Source organism: Alnus glutinosa, chromosome 8 (genome assembly GCF_958979055.1).
Source record: "Alnus glutinosa chromosome 8, dhAlnGlut1.1, whole genome shotgun sequence".
NCBI lineage: Eukaryota > Viridiplantae > Streptophyta > Magnoliopsida > Fagales > Betulaceae > Alnus > Alnus glutinosa.
The window spans coordinates 27167444-27190870 of NC_084893.1; the positions used below are offsets into that span (position 1 = coordinate 27167444).

The 23427-nt window shown below is 38.0% G+C and overlaps 3 protein-coding genes across 7 annotated transcripts; 1 reads left to right on the forward strand and 2 right to left on the reverse strand.

The window, feature by feature from the left end:
- Positions 1-499: 499 nt before the first annotated feature.
- LOC133874971 (AUGMIN subunit 4) lies at positions 500-6476 on the reverse strand. Its single transcript, XM_062312926.1, has 13 exons — positions 6226-6476; positions 5878-5925; positions 5677-5790; positions 4676-5017; positions 4372-4471; positions 3955-4000; positions 2709-2802; positions 2509-2580; positions 2310-2368; positions 1836-1904; positions 1702-1753; positions 1046-1123; positions 500-927 (listed from the first exon to the last, which is right to left on the reverse strand). The coding sequence occupies exons 1-13, from the start codon at positions 6361-6363 to the stop codon at positions 850-852; spliced, it is 1290 nt and encodes a 429-aa protein (XP_062168910.1). The 5' UTR covers positions 6364-6476; the 3' UTR covers positions 500-849.
- A 112-nt stretch (positions 6477-6588) lies between these two features.
- Positions 6589-10269, forward strand: LOC133875292 (uncharacterized). 4 transcript variants are annotated; one of them, XM_062313381.1, is made up of 6 exons: positions 6589-6734; positions 6907-7034; positions 8017-8186; positions 8836-8913; positions 9429-9573; positions 9659-10269. In XM_062313381.1, exons 1-6 carry the CDS (start codon positions 6650-6652, stop codon positions 10076-10078), a joined length of 1026 nt encoding a protein of 341 aa, XP_062169365.1. In that variant the 5' UTR covers positions 6589-6649; the 3' UTR covers positions 10079-10269. The 4 variants fall into 4 exon arrangements, with proteins under 4 accessions (XP_062169365.1, XP_062169364.1, XP_062169368.1 ...); XM_062313380.1 differs by having other exon boundaries at positions 6599-6734; positions 6904-7034; XM_062313382.1 differs by having other exon boundaries at positions 6606-6734; positions 6910-7034.
- A 1318-nt stretch (positions 10270-11587) lies between these two features.
- LOC133876395 (aconitate hydratase, cytoplasmic-like) lies at positions 11588-22965 on the reverse strand. 2 transcript variants are annotated; one of them, XM_062314667.1, is made up of 21 exons: positions 22637-22965; positions 20577-20681; positions 20161-20321; positions 19975-20067; positions 19447-19629; positions 19047-19208; positions 18749-18893; positions 18506-18648; positions 18362-18418; positions 18195-18274; positions 18041-18116; positions 17169-17273; positions 14530-14715; positions 14375-14442; positions 14127-14245; positions 13611-13732; positions 12983-13081; positions 12397-12882; positions 12217-12315; positions 11885-12127; positions 11588-11757 (listed from the first exon to the last, which is right to left on the reverse strand). In XM_062314667.1, exons 1-21 carry the CDS (start codon positions 22944-22946, stop codon positions 11689-11691), a joined length of 3111 nt encoding a protein of 1036 aa, XP_062170651.1. In that variant the 5' UTR covers positions 22947-22965; the 3' UTR covers positions 11588-11688. The 2 variants fall into 2 exon arrangements, with proteins under 2 accessions (XP_062170651.1, XP_062170649.1); XM_062314665.1 differs by lacking the exon at positions 22637-22965 and having other exon boundaries at positions 20577-20714.
- Between the last annotated feature and the right edge of the window lie 462 nt (positions 22966-23427).

Below are 23427 nucleotides of genomic sequence, written 5' to 3' on the forward strand. Positions count from 1 at the left end.
ATATATATATTAAACGCAGAGATTTGTCATACCTTTATACTCTTTTATATTTAGTTTTTGCATCGCTCACACCTACAAAGAATATTTTGGAGCAAGTTGGGTGATAGAAAATCATGCATTCTCTAGTACACATGAGAATCTACCCAACTAAATGCAGTATATAAACAAAAACATATCTGACATGAAATCTTAGAAGAAAATTCCTTCTTTCTTTTATTTTTTTCTTAAAAAATTATCATAAATAAAATTTTCTCACCTTTGATATGAATTTCATTTCCACTTAAAAATACCGTTTGTAAAACTTTTCCCCTTAAGCCATCCCCACTCTATTACCCTCTATCTGACTTTGTTTGTTTATGCATCTTCAATATTAATAAAGAACTCAAAATACTCATAAAACACTTAAAAAACCCTCTAAAAAGCATTAACAAACTGAGTATTTTTCTTTTTTGTGAAAAAGGGTTAAGTTCGAATTACTCATGCGTGTAAATTCAATGTCTGAGCATAAGAAATATTTGAAATTCTTGGCACTCATGAGAGAATGTGGATGGGTATACATGAGCAAATGTGATGAGGATTTACATGGTGCCTTCCTATGAGGACGCACTTCTCCAAAACACCCCCAACTAGCTGTCGATGACCAATCCACTAGGTTCAAAGCACACATAAAAAAGCTAAAGAATATCTCCAATGAAGGGAGAAAAATCAAAAGACTATATGCTACACAAAACACATCTGGAATTCTGGATGGTGAAGAAATGAATTGGATATTGGGACACAATAGCTCAAAAGTAGTCAAACATGATAAAAATAACTAGGGCCAGTAAAACCAGATGGAACTAGGGAAGTTCATGAGGTTTGCTGATCTGGTAAGCGTTTCAGGTCCATTTCAACTTGGTGGATTGTCCATTGCATGTTTTCCAATTTCTGTACGGAATTTTGACGATATTAGGAGCACAGAGTTTTCTTTCAATCTGGGTTGAAGGAAATTCCTCTAATTAAGTCTATTAAACTGACATGTATCCAAAATGTATACGAGAATTACCTTTACAATATCATGGTACTGCCTCGCAATTGTGTCAAAGTGAGGATCAACCCCTTGATACTCACGAAGACGTGTAACCTGGTAAAAGTATTGAATTAAAAAAGAAAGTGAGGAGCGGGAAAGAGATAGTCAAAACAAATAAACATAATGATATCCATGGTAAGACAGAAAACTGTATTTATTGTTAGCTTTTCATGCAGAAGCTCACGTTTCTTGTACACAGATTCGCAATATCAACAATATTAAATGGCCAAAACCATCTCATATAGAAGTCAGAAAACTAGCTTAGGTAAATCCTATTTATTATCGAAAATCCCTAGAAGAGAAAAGGGGAGGCAATAGAAAACCCAAAATGTGTGAGAAAAATCAGTTTAAAACAATGAAAAACTTGACTTATTGGCAAATGGAATTGAATATAACTACAGTGGGGAAAATAAATAAGCTATTCTGCGTTGTTGCCATTCACACAAAAGAACAATATGAAACATTCAGCAAAACTGGCATGAGCCAGTGATTCATTGTTTAGGCTGTTACATATTTCATCAAGACCCATGCACAGTAAAATATGAATCCAACTCACGACCAGAAATCAAATAGAATGAAAATGAAAACTGAATAATTTACTAGAACACTGAATCTCATATGGAAGAACATACCGCTTTATTATAGGCAATAGAAGCTTCTTCTGTAGCCTCAAGAAGATACTTCCTAGAAACAAGTAAAAATGATTAACATTTTACCTTGAACCAAAAACTGCACATTCAATCAAGAAAGTGTCATCATTTAGTACCTTATTTTATGAAGGGCTGGTATTGACTCCTGGGTATAAGTTTCAAGCAGGAGAACATGCTCCAGAACCCTTAGAAATGATGGCGCATATCACATTCATCACATATAAATCAACAGAATTTTACAACAAGACTCAAACCGGTAAGAAACTATAGTCAATATGGAGTAATTTTTGTGCCTATGAAGTATCTGCTTATACATAAGAAGCTATATTACTGGAAAACAAATGAATACCATAAAGTCAATCAGTGGTGACCTCAGCGATGCTTGTGTTTGGTAACAAATGGGGGAAAAAATATGCATGTCATGTTTCACAAGTCATAGCCGACATGCGTGTTAGCATACATATCAGCTAACATCAAAAGAGTCAAATTAAGAAGGATGGTACAAGGGATCAGAATTACATCATTTTAGTTTCTGAGCAACAATAATGGCAGAAATTAGATATTAAATTACAGCAAATGGTATAACAAACCTCAATTTTGCACTCATGGTCTCACACCGTTTGCACAGCCATGTTTTTTGCAATTCATCCTATAAATTATTTAGAAACAATAAGTTCAAGCTGCCTTCACGAGGGATAAGAACGGAGTCATATAAAAACATAATGAAGTAATAGTGTGAGACACAAAGAAAACCTGGCCATCGAAGACAGTAACAAAGTAGATACTTACATATTTATGTTGATGTTGCAACTTCAAATCTTTAACAAGCTTAATAAGAACTCCAAGTATCTGCTCTAAGACCTAGTTGGGGCAAAAAAAAAAGAAAAAAAAAAGAAGAATTGAATATCAACACAAACAAATTTTTCCTAATAAAACGGGTAAAGGGAAAAATATTAAGTCAATATTACGAAAATTGCCTATTCACATACATTATAGTATTCAGCAAATTTTCTATCAGCGGAATAGAGGTCCTCCCGCAGAGCTGCTTCTTCCCTTTCAATCTCCTCGATTATCAACTTTACCCTGGTAATTTGGAAAGTTACACAAGCACAGTAAACTCAGGCTACATAAATATTGAGAATGTTGATTCCAGCAATTGGAACATGCATTTCATTACAATAAGAAGTGCATAAAAATAAGCCATTCCACGATCGGGGAACAGGATAAAGAGAAGACAATAAAGAAATTTGTCTCCTTCTCCTTAAGCAGTTAAAAAATTTGTTTTGTAATACACAAACAAAAACTTCATGCCAACTACTTGGTCAGCTAGACAAAACTTGCTTGCCATTCAGCTGTATCTGGCAAAGATACTATTTATTTTTTGCCAGTGTACATATGCACAGCCCAATTGAAGCTCAAGAACAGTTTTCATAACACATGGAAGGTTGAAACTAGTAAAAATGTAATTATTGATTCTTAAAATAGGGCATTCAAAATAAGAAGATAATGATGGATATCGATCTAGGGAGAAAACAAACCAATACAGGACAGGGAGGCTTATACATGAGTTTTCTTAGTAGTTTGTACACCTTTCTCACTAACAGAAATTAGGAATCCTCTTCCACCCCTCTCAAAGGAGTGCACTTGTGTTCCAAATGTGTCCTCAGTCCTAGGATTGTTTCCCTTTTAGTTTGAATTGCTATATTGTTTCAGGTTCTCTCTGTGGTTCGTATGTCCTTCCTCGTAGAAAAATCCTCTTATAAAACCATTTTTCTTTCCGACAAAAAAAGAAAAAAAGGTGACCAAACACTATCCTTTCCAGCTGCACACCTTCTATCAGCAAATTCCCTTTTCCACGGAAGACTTCTAAATTAAATTATATAAAGAGTTGGGAACCACACAATTTTACAGCCAAACCTTACATATATTGACCCTTCTCCATGGCATAAAAGAATCACAAATTGGGTTGCACTTTCTTGAGAATAGAAACTATAAGTTGGATCCCTAAGCAGCAAATTTTTACTAATTATAGAAACAAAACGTCCTCCCATAACCAGTGATTTGGCTGTTTGAATCAGACACATCTAAACAACTGGAACTACATAACAAGGAAAAAACGATTATGCAGAAATCAAGAAGTACTTATCAAATAATATTGCAAATGGTTAGCATATAGTATCTCTTTAGGTGGAAGAGATATGTCGCAAAGAATTCTAGTGAGAGAGTAGCTCAAACCTTTCTGGAAGCCGAGCACTTGAAGATTGATGCCCAGATGATGAGTCTGCATCAGGAAAAGATGGGGTAACAAATTGCAGATAACACCATATATGCAAATGTATTTGTGTTTGTTAGACAGTTCCCCCGCGCCCCCAACCAAAACCACCCAAAGAAAAGGAGAGAAAAAGAAAGAAAAACGAATATACAAAGCATCAGTCTCAACTGTGCATGGCAGCAGTTCATCCAGCCATTCTATACCTATATAAATGTAATGGAAAATTCTGGATCAACAGTTTGCCACACTGATCCAAGGTGATTTTTCACATGGTGTATAACAAAACCAACTATCCCCCAGGAAATACATCACGAATATGCACGTCATGAGGACATACATGGGCTATTTTGATTTCACACAGAGAGAGAGAGAGAGCCTACCAATATCGTCCATTATAAAGGCATCACCTAACTTATCACACTTATCTTTCAAACGAGCCTCAATCTCACGAGAAAGAGACATCTGGTAGTCTGCCATATCCTACAATTGCAAAGTCAGAGTAAGTTCTCAAAGGTTTTCAATTAATACTGAAAGGCCTCCAAGTTTAGGTCTTTAAATGTTAGAAAAAGAAAATCAATATTCAATAGACATCACACAATAACATATAAAGAAAATGTCAGAGCTGAAAAAATAGAGAAGAAACGTCATGAGAGTTTGTGTGCATCTTCATGTGGGTTATCATACCATGGAAAATGGCAATTGCTGGAGCTGAGTTTGCCATAAATAAGCAGGTGTGATTCCAAGAAAGCGATTAGGAACACCGCCAACTCCAGGTTCCCCCACATCACCAGCACTAACAGCGTTATTTGCCACACTAGTGGTGCTATTCGCAGTTGTATAATTCGTTGAGCTTGAGCTTGAGCTCATTGTGGCACTGGTACTCGTACTGTCAAGAGAGCTTCGTGACATTATACTCAGTTTTTCAATGTCATCTTCCTGAACTTCACCATCTTTGGAGATAAGAGGAAGCCTCAACTTTTGAGCTGCTTCTGCAATGACCATTCGATGCTCTAAAGTCTTGTATACCTGAAACCCATTAGACGTTACAATCCTGTTATTGTAAATTCTAGAATTCTTCCGGCATATCTGAATGTTTTATGTAAACTGAGCTGCCCAGCAGTCTTTTGGATTATATAATTCAGTCATTAACACAAACAAAAACACAAAACAAAATGATTACACGAAAAACTAAAACTAGATGATGGCTTCTACTTTATTCGCGCCTCGTCCCCCCCTCCCTTTCTATTGCTACTACAAACAAAAATGTTCATTCTCCATTTCCCAATAAGGATAATCCATATCAGATACGCAAAATCCCTACTGATATACGTACAAGAGCACACACATCTCGCATCCAATGCCAAGGCATGAGTACATGACATATCCCTTAAGTATCTTGTATGGCATTCCCTATCCACAATAGAAGATAATCTCGGTTTTGTATCAAAAGAAGGTACTCAAAAGCTTCAAACTTTAAACGAACATTTGCAACATCATCCCTCTCTCAGAACAGATTAAAATGAAAAAAACTTGCACGCCACCAATAAGAAACAACTCTAAGACCGTTACGCTAGAAGCAAGAACGCAAATAAATTTTAGAAACAAGTTCCCATCAGCCATGCCAAGCTCTCAATTATACATATTACTCCCAAAAAAATGAAGTTCCAAATGTGAGGATTTGAAACCTGAGGGGAGTTGTTCAAGCCAAGCTGCTGCGGGTACAAACCCTGGACGTCGCCCCGCACTGAAACCGCCTGCTGATACTCCTCCACCATCGCAATGGCCTCGCAATAGACTGCCTACATTCAAAATCACAGTGAAACACGTATAATTTCAAATCAGACAAACCAACAACAGAGGAAAATGAAATCGCGTCAAGACCTAACCATGGCTTCCAAGTACCGCAGCCTTTCCCTAGACATTTCCTCTCTCGCCTACACATTATTCAAACTCAATTCTAATCAGAAAAAACAACAAGAAATTTGGCTCAGTTTGGCTGCGTAGAAATGAATTGCCTGTTTTGTTCCAAAATTTGCCTACATTTTGGTTCGGCAACCAAACAAACGCAGTGAAAATCCATGTTTTACATTCAGTAACTCTATCAATTCAAAAAAAAAATAAAGAATTCGGCCATGTTTGGCTGCTTAGAAATGAATTGCATTTTTCTTCACAAAATTCGGCAACAGTTTTGTCAGCAACCAAACAAACGAGAGAGCGAGCCAGAGAGAGAGTACGAGTTGGAGGTCGTAGAAAGCGGGTTTGGGGACAAGGGAACCATCGGGGGCGAAGCAGTGGCGCTCCAGCTGATCGATCACCTGCGCCACGTCGGCCGGCAGGGTTTGCCCTCCTTGTAGCACTAGTCCCTTCACCATTGAGATCTAAACGGCGCCGTATTTCTCCGATCTTGAATCAAGTTGGTTGGTGCCAGTTCGGTACTACTACTACTGCCAGGGAAAAGGCGATTCAAATTTCTAAAAGCCCAGGCCGGCAACATTGCATTCAATATACTAAAATACCCCCAAGCATTACAGGCCATGACGAAGTCTCATAGCAGGATAAAACTGTAATTTTTGATTTTAATTCAGGGCATTTATAAAACGGAAAAAATATAAAATCGCATAAATCTCTCTCTCTCTCTCTCTCTCTCTCGTTTTGGGGATGGCGGTGAGGATATCAGTGGAGAAGCTAGATTTGAATTCCAATTCCAAATCTTCGAGAAAACTCACCACCCTCCAATCCTCTGGTGTGTTTCTATCTCTCTGTTGAAATTTAAGCCTATGTGTATGCTTTTTGTTTCTATAAATAATTTGACCATTAGGTTTCTAAGAAGCCAAACATGGCCTTAGGAAGTTTATGTTATTTGTAATGTGTTAAAACGGAAAATTCTAGTGCTTAGTTGTTGATTTTGTTAGTAGCAGGATTACCTAAGAAGACAAAGCCTCCAACTTTGTTTAGTTTGTGCCTAGGAGTTGTCGGGAAGCATTTGGAGGATATCATTGAAGACTTGGGTGAGATTGCCATCAACTTTCCGGCAGATACTAAGGTTGCTCCTCGAACCACTCTCAATTTGTATTTTTTACTTGGTTTCTCACTATATTTTGCACTTTTACCGAATATATATATTGAGTTTGGGATATATGTTCTAGATATGTATGAATATGAATACAAAGATATAGGCAATAGATTTCGGTATTCGTTTTTTGGGCCTTTCTTCTTTACCGGGTAGCAAGTGGAGAGCATTTGGATTTTTTGGGTTGTTGACGCTTGTATTCTTGAAGAGAAATCTTCATTTTTTTGCTTGTTATGCTTAAATGAGGTGCTCATAGATGCATTTGATATTTGCTTTAGTCTTTTGCAAAGATGCGTTTCCAAGGTGCTCAATCAAATGTGCTTTTCCTTCAGTGTAATATGTTTATGTACACCTTGGGAGATATTTAAAGTGGGCAGCCTAATAATTTTAGACCGGATGCTATTTATGTTGTAAATTGCTAGTTGTTTTTTTCTTCTTTTTAATTTGCTATTTGTTGTAATGCAAGATAGTTTTCCATCGAGAACCACAAAATTTCAGTCCAAAAAATATCCAAAGTATGTTGTGGGGAGAAGAATAAGAAGGAATATAAGATGGCAATAAGAGGGAGAAGAATGAACATTGACATGTGTGAAACTGAATCATGTCATTCATGTGTATTCATTATTACAAATGAATTCTTCAGGTTAAAGCCAAACACTAAAAACTATGTTTCATTAAAGCTCAAAGTTTGTAATTCATATGACTTATAATGAGAAAACTATGAGTTCTGTAAAAGAAATTTATTAGCTCTGGAAGGGAAGAGGATAACTAGATCACATTCAACTCCAAATAGATTAAATTTATAATCCAGAAGTTTTTAAAGATGTGCCGTTTTGTGTATGGTCTACATCTCAATGTTTTTCATTGCATGTGTAGAAGCTTAGCATTTAACTGTAATGTTTGAACAAAATTCCTGTTGATTTGTGATCTTTTTTCTGATGTCATTGAACAACAGATGGCAATTGCAGCAATTGCAAGGAGAAGAAGGCTGCTCAATGATGAAGTCATCATCTCTTTGGCTGATAGTTCCTGGGAAGTTCTTGACATTTCTGGTTCAGATGTCTCTGATCTTGGCTTAGTGAAAGTGGTGGAAACATGCAAATTTCTCCGAGCCGTGGATATTAGGTACAGAAATTTGAATTTTTCTCAATCTAAATTCATAAATTTCACATTACATGGACCATCAGATATATGATGTTAATGATGGATGTGCATGGAAATGGGGTGCTAGGAGAATGGATTTTATGTATGGTCTTTACACTTTATACTGTTGGGTGGAATGCTTGAGTCAGATAATTGTTAACTTTGTATTCGTTGCATTAGGCTGGAACATCAGAGATATGACAAATGGACCATAAATGAAACATGTTTTTTGTATGAAAACGATATGTGAAGTAGATGGCTATATTCTCTTAAATCTGTCTTTACATTGATATTATGAGTTGCATATTCTCTCTTTTTTGGTTAATAATCTCAAAGATAAGTTATACCAATGGACAAATTACTCACAGTGGCTCATTAGTGGAGCTTTATAGGCTTTAGAAAATCTTAGGTCTCATTAATTTCTTTCTTATATACTCATTTATGTTGTTAGACTTCCCCAAGATCAAATTAATGAATTATTAGATTCTCTTTTGTCTTCTTTCTCATATACATTTAGTGTTTATTTTACATTTTTACGCCATAATGGGCTCAGTACATATTTTGTTATCGAAGTTCAATTTGGTTTGTGGAAGGTTTCAATTATTTGACCTTTTTTTTTTTTAATTTGCAGTGGGTGCTATAAAATTACTACCACTGGATTTTCTGAACTTGTGGAGAATTGCCACTCATTAGAAACATTAAGATGCGGGTACACTCTTATTCTCAACCTTTTTAAAGTTTTGAATGTTGGGTTTGGCCGGTTCTGTAAAATTGAGTTTTGTTGTGGAGCTTTTGATGATTTGTGTTGTTTTAGGATGCACTAAAATAATTATGTCCTTTGTCTTTTTTCTTATCTTCCCAACTGTAAATATTCTGTAATAATTTGTAGTAAATTTCAAGAGGTACCCTTTGGTAGAATTCTTCCCTTTTTGTTTTTGTATGAGGGCTGAGAGTTGAAAGACATAAGTATTAGCTGAACTAAGTGCATATTCCAAGGTACTTTCATGCTTTATTGAGATCTTTCCATAACTTGTTAAAGGAAAAGGTCTGAGCAGTTTTATATGTGAAGCATATAGATGGAAAGTGCTTTGTTAAAACTTCATTGCTGCAGCATGGAACTTAACCAAATAGAATATAGGCAACTTTTTGGTTGTTTTAGTTCTTTGGGTTTTGACTAGGGGTACAAACCTCATAACAGGTTATGAATTGAAGTTAATGTTGCAGAGGTTCCCCAAGGAGTGACTACACTGCACGTAGATGCTTGGGTCTATTTAAACCAAAGCTGATTGACGCAGATGGCGATTCATGGGAGGAGCTTGATGCCGCAGAAATTGCAAATGGTGCAGGGTCACTGCGCTGGCTTGTGTGGGTATGGCTAACTCCTGGATAATTGGTTCTTTGTCCCCAGTTTACCAGTTTTTTCCTTTCTTATACTTATCTCTCTCTCTTTGCAGCCAAAGATTGATAAAGATTCTTTGGAGATTTTGTCCACTGAATGTCCACGCATTATGGTAAATCCCAAGCCATCATCACCCTTTTGTTTCAGGGGAGATGCAGTACCAAGGGAAGCATTGCCAAATATTACATTGGATGATCCTGTTGTCAAGGATATTGATCCAACAACATGGGCAGTGTGTGGGTTTAATCCAAAGACTCTCTCTTCTCCATCTCTTTCAAGCCGCCCTGAATTGTCTGTTGCTGAAAAATTTAGACTTGCATTTGTGGAAAGAGACACTCGGTTAGCACCGAAGCGAGCAAAGAACGCAAGGCAACACCAGCGGCGTGCAGAGAGGGAGTGGATGATGACGGATACAAGAGCCAAGGCAGTAGCTCTGGCCTCACAAACCAGCAAATCTCTACACAGTTGGAACTAATGTCCTACCATTTACAACATTCTATTATGCTGTATTACCCTGTAATGTGCTTGCTTTTGACTGTACAGTAGTATTTATTTTGATTGAAAAGGGAGTGTTTGGAGATGAAGAATGTTTCCCAACAAATTTGTATACCGGACAAACAATATTTATAATCGACGACCATAAAGAGGACGATTTTTCTTCACTAACACCACATTGGTAGTGGAGGTAAGTAAACTTCTGTTCATCAAAACCTGCTTTCCATAACCTTTAAGAATGTTAGGATAACACGGGCAACATCTGATGCTTGGTCAAGGTATTCTTGCTGGCCGAGCTGTAGAAGGGATTGCGAGATAGTCCGATGGAAAAAATATGAGGTACTTTATTGCTTAGTCTCACTTTTATAGAAGCTTCAACAATTTGTGGTAGCGATATTGACCATGACCTTGACCTTGATACGGAGCTGGAGCTTCTAACTATGACAAATGTGCCAACTATAGATATGATGCTAGAAATAGACTGATTTCATATCACTCTTCAATTTGAATCAATAAAAGCAATGTCTCCTTGCATAACATTCATACTTATCCCTTGGTCTATTCGCAAACTCTCTCCCAAGATTATGAAAAAATATATATTTTTGTTATTGCTTCGACTCATTATTGAATCTTTGTAGTTGTAGAATAAATCTGAAGTTTTAATCCATTCATAGGGTCTTATGAAGAGAATTCCTATCCATAATAAAGAGCACAGTAAAGCCGCATTAGTAAATAAAAGATTCAAGAAGCTCCTTCAATCAGCCATTCCCACTGGCGGAAATCTAATTGTAGGAGCCAAATTTTAGTTTTACGCAAAAATAACCACCACATTTTGAGAGCCTGCGGGACAAGCGAGTGGAAGCACGGCGACACCACAGGACAGCAGCTCTGAGCCTTGACGTCACCGATCTTTTTGAAGAGGAGAGAGTCCAGCAGTCTGTCGAAGTGGTCGACGAAGTCCAGATCAAAGAAATCCTTTAGCTTACAGTTTTTTATTCTGTTCTTTTTTGATAAGTAAAAATTAAAACTGGATATTCCAAGCCAACAGATCCGTGTTCTTTGGCAAATTGGGTATGACGTTACCGTCGAATGTTTGAAAAACACATTATTCTCGTGGATTTTCTTAAAGAGAAAATCTGAGATACCCTTTTACTTTTTTTGATATGAAGAAACCCATATTGTGTTTTCTCTAAATTGGGTTTGAGAAAGTTAGAAACACATGGTATCGAGCTGTTGTGAGTTATGTCCAAATGGGTGTCTCTGGCTCTTTGCTGAAATTCTGCTACATGAATGGCCAAATGGGAGAATGATGGTTGCTCCATTGGGTTTGCTGGCGTGCGGTGTGGTGTTTGCTCCACTGGTCTCGTCGATAGATAGATAGATAGATAGAGAGAGAGAGAGAGAGAGAGAGAGTAGATTAAAAAAAAAAACATTGAGAAAAAATATTTAAAGAAAGTAGAGAATATAATAGATAATACGTTAGAGCTTATATTGAAAAACTAGTTTCTAAAATAGAAATATGTATTTTTAGGTAGCTAAAATAGCTAAATGGTGCAGGAAATGCTCATGTAGGCGCAGGAGCTCAATTGTTTAGTGTTTGATCAGGTTTCGGATGACGTACGGAAGAATGCCACCATGATCAAAATATGCCAACTCCAGCTGCAGAAGAAGCAATAGTATGCCTATCAAATTTAAAAACTGAACGCACAAGGGCAACCCCCCAAATCACCAACTATCTTACCATACAAATCAATCATCCAAACAACGGAAAGTCTGGGTTAAGTACCTCGGTATCAAAGCGGATGGTGCACGTGAAAGATTTGCCATTGTCAGTTGTCACAGTTACATCTTGGCCAGCCCTTATGTCACTGATTTTGCTTGGAAGGTCTATTGTGTAGCGCTCATGACCCGTCAATCCAAGTGTTTCTACATCCTCACCAGGTTTGAAACAAAGTGGAATGATCCCCATTCCCACCAGATTGCTGCGATGGGTTGCCCCAAAGCTCTTAGCTATCACAGCTTTCACTCCCTAGTAGAGAAATTTCCCTTTATAAGCAACCAAGTAAAAGAATTGGAGAGAGATAGAGATTATGAGGAACATCAAAATTTATAACACACCAGTAGCGCTGGACCCTTAGCAGACCAATCTCGAGAGCTGCCACTTCCATACTCCGCTCCAGCTAAGACAATTGTGTCCTGCCCAGCAGCCTTGTACTTCTGCAAATGGGACGATACTCTTTTCAACTCTTTAGATAAAAAAAAAGTGTCCAGAAAGAAGCAACATATTTCGACACTCACCATTGCTGCATCAAACACATAAAGTTTCTCTCCTGTTGGGATGTGAACTGTCTTTGGGCCAAATTCCCCATTCATAAGCCTGTTGAAAAGACAATTGCTGGCAAAGGTACCCCTTGCCATGACTTCATCATTGCCACGGCGACTACCATAGGAATTGAAGTCCTTGGGAGCAACCCCACGCTCAAGGAGATACTTTGCCGCAGGGCTATCCTTGTCAATACTCCCAGCTGGAGATATAAGATCAGTGGTTACACTCACACTGTAGCCTAAGTTGAGCAAGCAGTAGGCATCTTTTACTCCATGAGGACCAGGCGGGTCCATAGTCATGTCCTTGAAATATGGTGGCTCATGAATGTAGGTTGAGTTTGGATCCCAAGAGTAAAGGGTGGAAGAAGGGATTGACAGCTGATTCCACATAGGGTTGCCCTTTGCGATAGCCTCATAAGTGCTCTTGAACATATCAGGCAACAGGCTAGATTGGACAACCTATAAATGAATAACATTTGACATTCATTCGGGTACAATTATTACACAAGTTTCACCATAAATAGTTTCTATCATAAAATATCGACCAAAAGTCATCTACCTCTGCGATTTCTTCATTACTGGGCCAGATGTCTTTGAAGAATACATTCTTCCCATCTTTCCCTGTTCCAATTGGCTCTTTATCAAAGTCGATGTCAACCTGGAATCGTCAAAAGGATGTGACAATTGAGATTAAGCAGTTATACAAGAAAAAGGTGAGTCATTTTTCTGGTAGGACCAGCGTGGATAATGGATATAGTTTTGTTTTGCCTGGGAGAAGCCGGGGGGGGTGGGGTGGGGTGGGGGGATGCTGGAAGAAACAGAGTTTAGGGACTAAGAATTATAAACATACCTTTCTAACTCCCATTGTACGAAAATACCAGGTTCATACTATTATAAATGTCCTAGATTTCTACAAGTTTGAACCACTAGCTAAAACTTAAGTACAGAATACCATCCAACTCCCAGTCTTGAAGTAACACTATAGATGGCATCTGCCAGGATTACATATTACTACTAGTCCTAAAAGGCCATGCCTTATTTGGGTAAACGTTTTATGCAGAACTCGAAGAATGACTGCATAATATCTTAAAAGGCTTTGTCCTTTTAAGTTCAAATCATCAAGTTATATGTAGCTTCACTTCAAATTGGGAAACAAGTCTATGACCACTTAAAAGTTATGCCAATACCGTGCCAGCAAGTGCATAGGCAACAACCAAAGGAGGCGAAGCAAGGTAGTTGGCTCTTGTTAATCGATGAACACGGCCTTTAAACTTTCGGTTTCCAGAAAGAACAGCAGCAGCAACAATGTCTGCAAAGGTAAATGAAGAGCATTACATAAAAGAGAAAAATAAAGTAGATTAAACAACACAAGAAAGTACAAGGACCTGAAACTAAAACGGAATTTTTTTAAACTTCAAAGCAGAGACTTGTAAAATGCAACCCAAGTTGAGCTTATGATTGAACAAAGCAAAAGAAAAGGCATAATTCATGTAAAAGCCAGAGAATGGCCAGCAGCAACATTGGTTGAACTTTTGCATTATATGTAGCACATAAAACAAGACTGTAAAAAGACTCATGTAAACAGCAAAACGAATTCAGACAAGCCTTATGTCCGAAGGAGTCCTGAATTTGCATAAAACAAAAATGAAATTTTCACCTATTCTTATTACTAAAAAGTAATGAAAGCATATTCACAGTAATACCGTTTTCTGAAATTGCAGAAGCGACTGATTCATCAAGTTCCCCCGAATTGCCAGTACATGTTGTGCATCCATAACCAACAATATGAAAGCCTAGGTCGTTCAAGTATTTTTGCAGACCACTACAAATACACACGAGAAAAAAATGTGACTTCATTGTGAAAGATATCAGACACTCAAAAGACTATGGGTTAAATAAGTTGAGTTGAGTTGTTTAATGATCAGGTAATCAAAAGACAAACTGGGCATACCTCTGGAGCAAGTATTTTGTAACAACTCCAGAAGCAGGAGCAAGACTCATTTTAATCCACGGTTTAACCTGGTTCATAAGTACTTCAATTACATGTCAGAAAAATATCCTACCACATAAGAAATAGAAAGTGCATTTTCAGAAGCCAAAAATCACCTGCAAACCTAGTTCACAGGCTTTCTTTGCAACAAGACCTGCACCAAGCATGACACTAGGGTTCGATGTGTTTGTACAACTCGTAATAGCTGAAATGACCACACTGCCATGCTTAAGTTCCGCAGGTTGTCCATTGAATGAAAATTTCGCCACCTTATCCTGTTCTTCCTTTGGTACAGCAAAGCCCTGGAAGAAACAGAAAGCTCACAATTACAGGCACAAGAAACAAAAAAAAAAAAAAAAAAAAAAACACAATCAATGAGCCTGGCAACACATGTAGAAGTTAAATATCTACGTAATGCATTCTACTGCCATCATGATGTCCTTCGGAACCCAAGGTAGACTTGAATAAAATGAGCAAAGTTCAATCATTTATTCATTTCAGGTTTGACAACTAAACTAACTAATAGTAAAATTTTCTAAAGTTTGCTCTGATCACTTTTTAAGATGCACCAGAAAACTATCCATCAGAAATATTACAAAACAGGTAATAGCTATTGAACACTAAAATTGAAATTACAAAACAAGAATGCATAAAGAACCAAATGAAAAAACTTGGATCAGCAAACAGAACTCATTTGCAAGTAGACTTGATCGTGGACTGAGCAGTGTGCCTGGCCCAGCAGAGCCCGTCTTTAGTTTTTTTTATAAGTAAATTTAGTCATATTGAAAGAGTAGGCGCCCCTGAGTACACTAGAAGTATACAAAAGGAAAGACCTAACTGGCTAACTAGGAATAGAAAACGAACAGTGGTAACAAAAAAGCCACTGTTCAAAGATACAATGTATGAAAAAATGAAGTTAAAATATCCTTTATAGAACTTTCCAAATCCTCGAAATACCTAAGATTTCTTTCCTTCCAAACACACCAAAAAATGCAGATTGGAATCATCTTCCAAATTGCAGCACTCATTGGCCTTTCAGACTTCCACCAACAGGCAAATAAGTCGTTAACTCTTCTAGGCATAACCTAAGACATATCAAACCGAGTAAATATGTTATTCCACAGAGAGAAAGCCACATCACAGTGAAAGAATGGGGTCCACAAATTCCTCATCTCTCTTGCACAAGCAACATCTGTCCACAATGATGATATGCCTCTTCCTAAAATTGTCCACAGTAAGGATCTTGCCTAAGGTTGCCGACCATGCAAAAAAAGCCGCCCTCGAAGGAGCTTGGGTCCGCCACACACTCTTCCAAAGAAAGTGTCTACCTTCAGAGCCAGCCAAAGAGCTGAAGAAGGACTTGACCTTGAACAAACTTTTCTTGGAAGAGACCCACCAGAGCCTATCTGCACGATCTCTACTCACCAACACCTAGAAGAATTAAGCAAAGACAACCACTTCTCAATCACGCGCCTCTCTAACAAAGCTTACGTTCCACTGAGTAGAACCGCCCAAAACCTCCTTATTATCCGCAACTAAGGCATCCTTCACCTGAGCAATACCAAAGAGATTAGGAAAAACTTCATTTAGAACTGTATCCCCGCACCACAGATCGTGCCAAAATTGTCCTAACCCCATCCCTCACCTCAAATCTAGCAAAACCAAAAAGCCTCCCACTCTTTCCTGATCTTCTTCCACAACCCCACTCCAAAGGCACTTACAGGCTCACAAGAGCACCACCCACCCCACAAACTGCCAAACTTAGAGTCCACCGCAACTCTCCACCAAGCATCCCTTTCAATACCAAACCGCCATAACTATTTTCCTAACAAAGCGTGGTTGAACATCAACAAGTTCCTAATACCCAACCCCCCCTTCAGAAATTGGGTTACAAACCTTTGACCAACTGACCAAGTGATATTTGAACTCTTCACCCATCCCAGCCCAAAGAAAATTCTGTTGTAACTTCTCAATGTGAGTAGCAACACTCCCCGAAATAGGGAACAGAGACAAATAATAAGTAGGTAAATTGGCGAGGGTACTCTTAATAAGGATGACTCTACCACCCTAAGAGAGGTATAACCTTTTCCAACTAGCCAGTCGATCCTCTATCTTCTCGATTATCTCGTCCCAAATATGAGTAGACTTATAGGAAGCCCCCAAAGGAAGACCGACATACTTCACCGGCAAGGAAGCAATCCCACACCCTAGAATGTTGGCTAACCAGGCAAGGGTCAAGATCAGTTCCAATTAAGCAATCCACTCCCATGTAAAAGTCCATGGGTCTTACTCTCTCAAAAAACACATTGAGAGAGGAGAGGTGTTAATGACTTCTAAAGTGACCAGGTCATGTATTTCTTGACAATGTGGGACACTTTAATACGTCATTCACATGTGGCAACTTTTTGGCCAAACATGTGTTCACCATCGGGAGGGAAAGGTTCATCATCGTCCAAGGAACCTACTCCGATACCATGTAAAAGTCCATAAGCCTAATTCACTCTCAAAAGATGCATTGACAAAGGAGACGTGTCTATAGGATATAAAGTGCCCAAGTCATGTATCTCTTGGCATGTAGAACACTTTAACACGTCTGAGGGTAGGGGCCAAAAAACAATTTATAAATTAAGCCAACCACATGAATCTCTGAATTAATTTTGATACCATAGGGAGCGATTTATAATTTAAGCCAACCACAGGACCAATGATGCAATTTTCCTTTTCTTTTTTTATATTTAGAAACAGGAGACAGTACCTCATTGTTGTCAACAAAAAATTTGCGTGCACGCAAATATCCAAATATAAATGTATGCACAAAATATTCGATCCTCTCCCGTTCGCCCTTTGGTTTAGCAACGTCCTGGAAGAAACAGAAAGCTCACAATTACAGGCATAAGAAACAAATCAATTTAAAAGGAAAAAAAGAAAAAAAAGACAATCTACGAGCCTAGCATCACATCTACAAGTTAAAAATCTATGAATGCATTCTTGATTCTACTGCTATCATGATGTCTTTCAGAACGCAAGGTAGACTTGAATAAAATGAACAAAGTTCAATCATTTTGCTAAAAAAAAAAAATCTTTAAAAAATGAGATTTGTTGAATTAAAAAAATTGTTAAAATGATACTCCTTCCGTTTGAGAATAAAGAAAGTTTACAAAATGACACTCATCTTAATAAAACAAACACTCTTCCTAAGAAGTCCTTAGATGGGCTGAAAAAGGTATGCTCGACAATGAAAAAGTTTAAATTTTTATTTATTTTTTTAAAAAAAAAAAAAATTATCATGAATAAGAGCAAAGGTTGTGAGTTCGAATCTTCATCCTCACAATTTACCCCAATTTCAACTCAAATAGTCCGCATGTTGTTTAATTTAGTCCCACACATAAAGAGTGTTAAAATATTAATTAAATAATTAAATTTACTTATACCTATTAATTCAAGCTTTTGATGAAATAAGTAGTGATTTAATAGTTTGGTGGATAGAACTCAGTTATATTTAGGATTGGACTTGGCCTAAAATATTAAGTGAGACCTTTGGGCTGGGCCAGGCCCAACATGGGCCTTTGTAATTTTTTGTATCACATGAAAAGGCCCAAATCAAAAAAGGCCCTGTTTGCAACCCACCTCATCTCCAACTGGCTCATCAAGACGTGCATGCCAGTGAGCCTTCATCTCTTTCAATGCAACTCGATCAAGAGGCCTGTTAACAAATAATAAATCACGGATTAAAGAAAAAACAAAAAAATATGCGCCAAAGGGGAGGAAAAATAAAGCTTACCGCTTTGTTACTGAAACGCAGGGTTCAACATCTGCCATGTCCAACTGTAGACAAGATGTATATGCTCTTTCTTGTTGAGGCTGGATCACAAAAATATTCTTCTTAACCTCTCATATATATCTAAGACTTCCGTCTTTAATTCACTATCTACTAATGAAGACAATTACCTCATTGTAGTCAACAAAAATTTTGTTTGCACGCAAATATGCTTCTATCATTGATACCTATTATATAAGAAAAATGATGGTCACCCCAGATAAGGAATTACAAATTTAGAAAGAAAAAAAAGAAAAAGAAAAGGAAAATCTCACTGTCTCATCACTTCTTCCAGTTAATTTGAGATACTGCAACGTGACATGATCAACAGGGAAGAAGCCCATGATTGCCCCATGTTCAGGAGACATGTTAGCAATAGTGGCCCTATCAGCTAGCGATAATTCACCCATACCCTCACCTGTAGGCATATGTAAATGGTTTAGAGTACTAGGAGCAGCTTCCTTAAATTCTATTTCAGTGACTGGAATTTCTAATTTCAAATTCATTAGCTTTATTACCATAAAATTCAACAAACTTGCCAACAACACCATGCTCTCTCAACATTTGGATCACAGTTAAAACTAAGTCAGTAGAAGCGACACCATTACGGAGTTTCCCCGACAACTTGAATCCAACAACACCAGGCAACACCATGCTCATTGGCTGTGGAGTTTGCAATCACAGAGTCCAAGCAGACACAAAGTCAATTATGCACATATCTTTACTAAAGAATGATAGTTAGCATGTGGGAGAAGGTTTTGAAGTTCAGCCAGATAAACCTAAAAGAGTAGAGCTTGCAAACAAATCACACTTCACCTGACCAAGCATTGCTGCGTCAGCTTCTATTCCTCCAACTACCCAGCCTGCAACTCCCAACCCATCAATCATGGTTGTGTGGGAATCAGTACCAACCACACTATCAGGGTAGAGAATGCCATCAGTGTTAAAAACAACCTTTCCAAGGTATTCTAGATTAACCTACAATCAATCAGAAAGACAGAGTTCCAAATCCATCAATTTCCATCAACAAAAGTGACTGGTTTAACAGCAAGCAAGGCCTATCTAAAGAGGCTCAAAGGCAGGTATGGTGGTAAAAGTTGCAACCTAGTGCCCAGAGCCAATCTGAGAAAAGCACCTCAAAACTCAAACAAGTTGCACGCAAAAAAAAAAAAAAAAAAGATTTTTTTGTGCAAATAAATTATGCCAAATTCCTTACCTGGTGACCAATTCCAGAACCAAGAGGAACAACGAGCATCTTATGGAAAGCAGATGATCCCCACTTAAGAAAAGTAAATATCTCCTTATGTTTCTGAAACTCAAGTTCCATATTAGCCTGTACTGCATTTTTGGATCTGGCGTCAACTTGAACAGAAAGATCAACAACAATATCTACTGGAACCTGGATGCAAATATATATATTTTTCTTATAAGTAATCGACAAATCTCAATAAAAGCATAAGAAGTATACAAAATTAAACACCTAACTAGAATTAGCAAAAAGAACAAGAAAATAACTATAACTAATCATCAGATGAGACACACAAGCAGCTGTCCAAATATACAAAGCTATGAAGAATAATGATATATAATAACTATATATGTTCATATGAAGGATAACATTTTTGGTACTGACTATTTGTGCCTTAACACACAGGCGTCTAAAAACCCTAAAAATGAAAGTCACCGGTATTTAATCATGCAATAAAATTTAACTGCATTTCATAAAATGGAAAATTCTACAAACCAACGGATTGATCTTGTTAGAATCAGCACCGAGCTTATTCATAGCATCCCGCATGCAAGCAAGGTCGACCACTGAGGGTACTCCAGTAAAGTCCTGGTAAAAGCAACAAGCGCGCCTCAGACAATGTGGGCTATACTTATCAAAATTCAAACCAACACAATCTTGATCTGAAGTCAAGCTACAAACCTGCAAGAGCACACGAGCAGGCTTGAAGGGAATTTCAACTTGCTTAGGGGATGTATTCTCCCAATCAATAATCTTTTCAACATCATCCTTGGTAACTTGAAAGTTGTCACAATTACGTATAGCAGATTCCAAAAGTATCCTTATAGAGTATGGCAGCCTGTCTGCAATACACAAAAAGGCAAATATGACTTTGTCAAGAAATTAGTGAATATGATTTTTTTTTTTTTTTTTTTTGATAAGTGAAATAAAATTAAATCATCATCAGAATATAGTGAATATGATTCATTCAGGAATATAATTGGTTTAAAATAGAATCTAGAATGCAATTAAAGCATGCTAAGCTAGAGGATTATGAACAAACAAAGAATATATATAATATATCTCATGAGTAGAATAAATTTAACATATGTACATACCAATTCTTGGATCATTCAGAGCAGGCAAACTATAGAATTTCCCAAACTCGCCACCTCCAGGCTTGGGAAGACTGGTCAATATTCCCTTGAACGCATGTTCAGAAGCTGAATAAATTGAATGGAGAAAAAAATAATCAAAAGTTTGTGTGACAATGATTCACTGAAGGAATCTATCCAGACATTTCATATTCATCGTAAAAACCCTCAAAATCTTTATCCACAATTTACCAGAAACCAACCATACATGATTTTACAGCCCAAAAATACTAAAAAAACAAATACCAAAAATCAAGCATAGACACGTTGCTTTATTACTAAATTACATCAAAAGAAACCACCCCAAATAATTTTTGTTCTTTTTTCTTTTTCATAAGTGATTCATTTCATTGAAAAGCGCATAAGAGCGCAACCCTAGAACACAGAATGTATACAAGGAATGGTCTGCCTAAAGGCGAAAAGAAGGACAAAAGTCCACAAACATACAGATTGACTACATGTTTAGGCATAACCCAAAAAAGTTCAAAACGACTAAACAAGGCACTCCAAATGGCATAAGTAACATCACAATGAATAAGAATGTTGTGAGTGCACTTGTAAGGTTTGTGTCCCATATTGAGAAAATAAAAAATTAAAAAATTAAAAAAAAAAAAGAAAAGTGAGTGGATAATATACTTAAGTGGACCCAAGTCCATTAATTTATTCTTTTGGACTAAGGTGATGTCCTACTATGTATATTAATGTACTCTTTAAAAAAAAAAAATCTTTAATATACCATGACTGTATAATGGCCCCACAGTGGCCCCGGCTAACTAAGACCTTAGGATGAATTATTTTTTTCACCCCACACGCCTGGTCCTTTGAAAAAGGCATAACATGGCCAACCCACACACCTTAAGCCTCTCAACAGAGAAAAGGGCTTGATCCACTTCCCCTCTATAGGACTCAATTGGGTGTGCGAATATCAAGATAATTTGTTTTTTAAATTATATTTAGATGGTTTAGAAAATTTGAAACAAAATTAGAAAAAGTTGAATAAATAAAACCCGAGTAAAATTTGAATTCCAAAAAATAACTCAAACTTATTTCTGAAAAATAATAAAATATAATTAAAAAAAATAAAAAATTGTTACTCAAACAATGCCCTTAGTTTCTCCAACTGATTCTCCTCATCCTTTGCAGAGCGAAAAGAGGGCAGGGACTGCATAGCAGGCGTTGCAGGCACTTCTCCACCAGCCTTACCCAGCGGTCCTACGGTCAAACGAGGATGGCTTCGAAAGCCACCGTCGCCTTCCCCTTTTGTCTCACCGCCTCCACGTAGGACTTGTTATCAACCCCACTACCCCAGAACACGCCTCCATCCCCGACGAAGATCGAGGGATCACCAGAAGGCTGGCCACTGCACCAGGGAGTCAAAGAAAGCCTTCGCCTTTCTTAGTTCAGCGGCAAAACAACTCCAACCCCGCCCTTCTCGTCCCTCCGGCATAATGATGAGTCCTCTCCGTCCTCACACCGCGTATACCGCCACCTCCAAAAACCGGCCGTACCAGTTGGAGCCTCTCTGAACGATGAACGCCCTTCGCTTTAACCAAGCAGTACATAACTTCCCCAAGAACGCACCAGGGGACAAGCCCCTTCTCCTTTCCTCTAGCCGGAGAACAGAGGCCCCTTCAGCCACCGAGAGCTCGAACGTTTTAGCCTCAACGTAAAACCGGCTCACAAAATCCATCTTCACCAAACCACTCGAAGCCCTTCACAACTACCCAAACCCTAGTAAAACACCGTGTACACCTTCACCGGAGAAGCCACCAACTAAGCATTCTGAGTCGTAAAACTAACAGCAATCGCAACAGACAGCGACGAGAACGTAGATAGAGAGAGAGCGAGAGTACCAGGCTAGAGATGTAGAGACAAGACAAACATCAAAATATATATATAATCCAAAAATACAACCTTTTAACATTATTCATCCAAAAAAATACAACCTTTAACATTTCCACCATTTCCTGCGAACTCATACATAAACCGCTGTGTGTGTACAATCCAGAGCAAAAGAACAATACCGAGAGTGGATAGCTTTCGCTCGAGCCGTTCGAGACCCGGAGCGGTGGTCCGGGACTGGACGCGGAGGCTGAGCGGTGCCCGCCAGTCGACGCCGTGGCTCCACCTTGGCGCCGAGCAGCTCAGCGACGGAAGCGCCGACGATAAGCTCAGAGTCCGCTGCTTCTGCTTCGCGAACGAAACCGAGGCTCGCGAAAGCGACGACGGTGACGAGGCCATGATCCTATAAGCTGTCGGCGAAAACGAAGCAATGGAGAGCCTCAAGAGCGTCGACGAGAATCGGACCCGAGACGCTGACGTGGGCATAAGCATGGCTTTGTGGAAAAGTAAAACCCTATTTTCTCTACAGAGACTCAGAGAGTGTCTGAACTCTGAGCTTCCTACAAGAATGATGAAGGGAGTCATGCCCAGTGGCAGTTCCGTAAATTAGGAGTGGTGCAGGCGGGTTTTATGTTGGCCGTTGGATGGGAGTGGAGAGGGAATCGGACGGTGAATGATTAGGAAGGGGCCACGTGAAATCTGTTTGATTTAGACGTTTGGCGCCATGGTAGCGAGTTTTCTGGAAAGCGAAGTGATATTTTCCATTTTTAATATTTGTTTTTGGTTTAAAAAATTAAAATTAATTGTTTGGTTAATATGCTTCTATTTTATAATTGCTTGTGTCTTCCACGCTACATTATCATATTAATCATAATTAAATTAAATTAATTATGTATTAAGAGTACTAACCATTGCTTCTCTTAAATTTTTATTTAATTTAAAAAATTATCATTTTTTATTTCTTTATTTAAAT

Coding starts and splice junctions, on each gene's coding strand:
- LOC133874971 (XM_062312926.1), bottom strand. CDS start 6,363: ATGGTGAAGGGACTAGTGCTACAAGGAGGGCAAACCCTGCCGGCCGAC. Junction 5,926..6,225: donor CTTTCTACGACCTCCAACTC/GTACTCTCTCTC, acceptor AATAATGTGTAG/GCGAGAGAGGAAATGTCTAG. Junction 1,754..1,835: donor CCAGCCCTTCATAAAATAAG/GTACTAAATGAT, acceptor ACTTGTTTCTAG/GAAGTATCTTCTTGAGGCTA.
- LOC133875292 (XM_062313380.1), top strand. CDS start 6,650: ATGGCGGTGAGGATATCAGTGGAGAAGCTAGATTTGAATTCCAATTCC. Junction 6,735..6,903: donor CACCACCCTCCAATCCTCTG/GTGTGTTTCTAT, acceptor TGATTTTGTTAG/TAGCAGGATTACCTAAGAAG. Junction 7,035..8,016: donor ACTTTCCGGCAGATACTAAG/GTTGCTCCTCGA, acceptor ATTGAACAACAG/ATGGCAATTGCAGCAATTGC.
- LOC133876395 (XM_062314667.1), bottom strand. CDS start 22,946: ATGCTTATGCCCACGTCAGCGTCTCGGGTCCGATTCTCGTCGACGCTC. Junction 13,733..14,126: donor TTCTGCAATTTCAGAAAACG/GTATTACTGTGA, acceptor TTACCTTTGCAG/ACATTGTTGCTGCTGCTGTT. Junction 12,883..12,982: donor GTAATGAAGAAATCGCAGAG/GTAGATGACTTT, acceptor ATTCATTTATAG/GTTGTCCAATCTAGCCTGTT.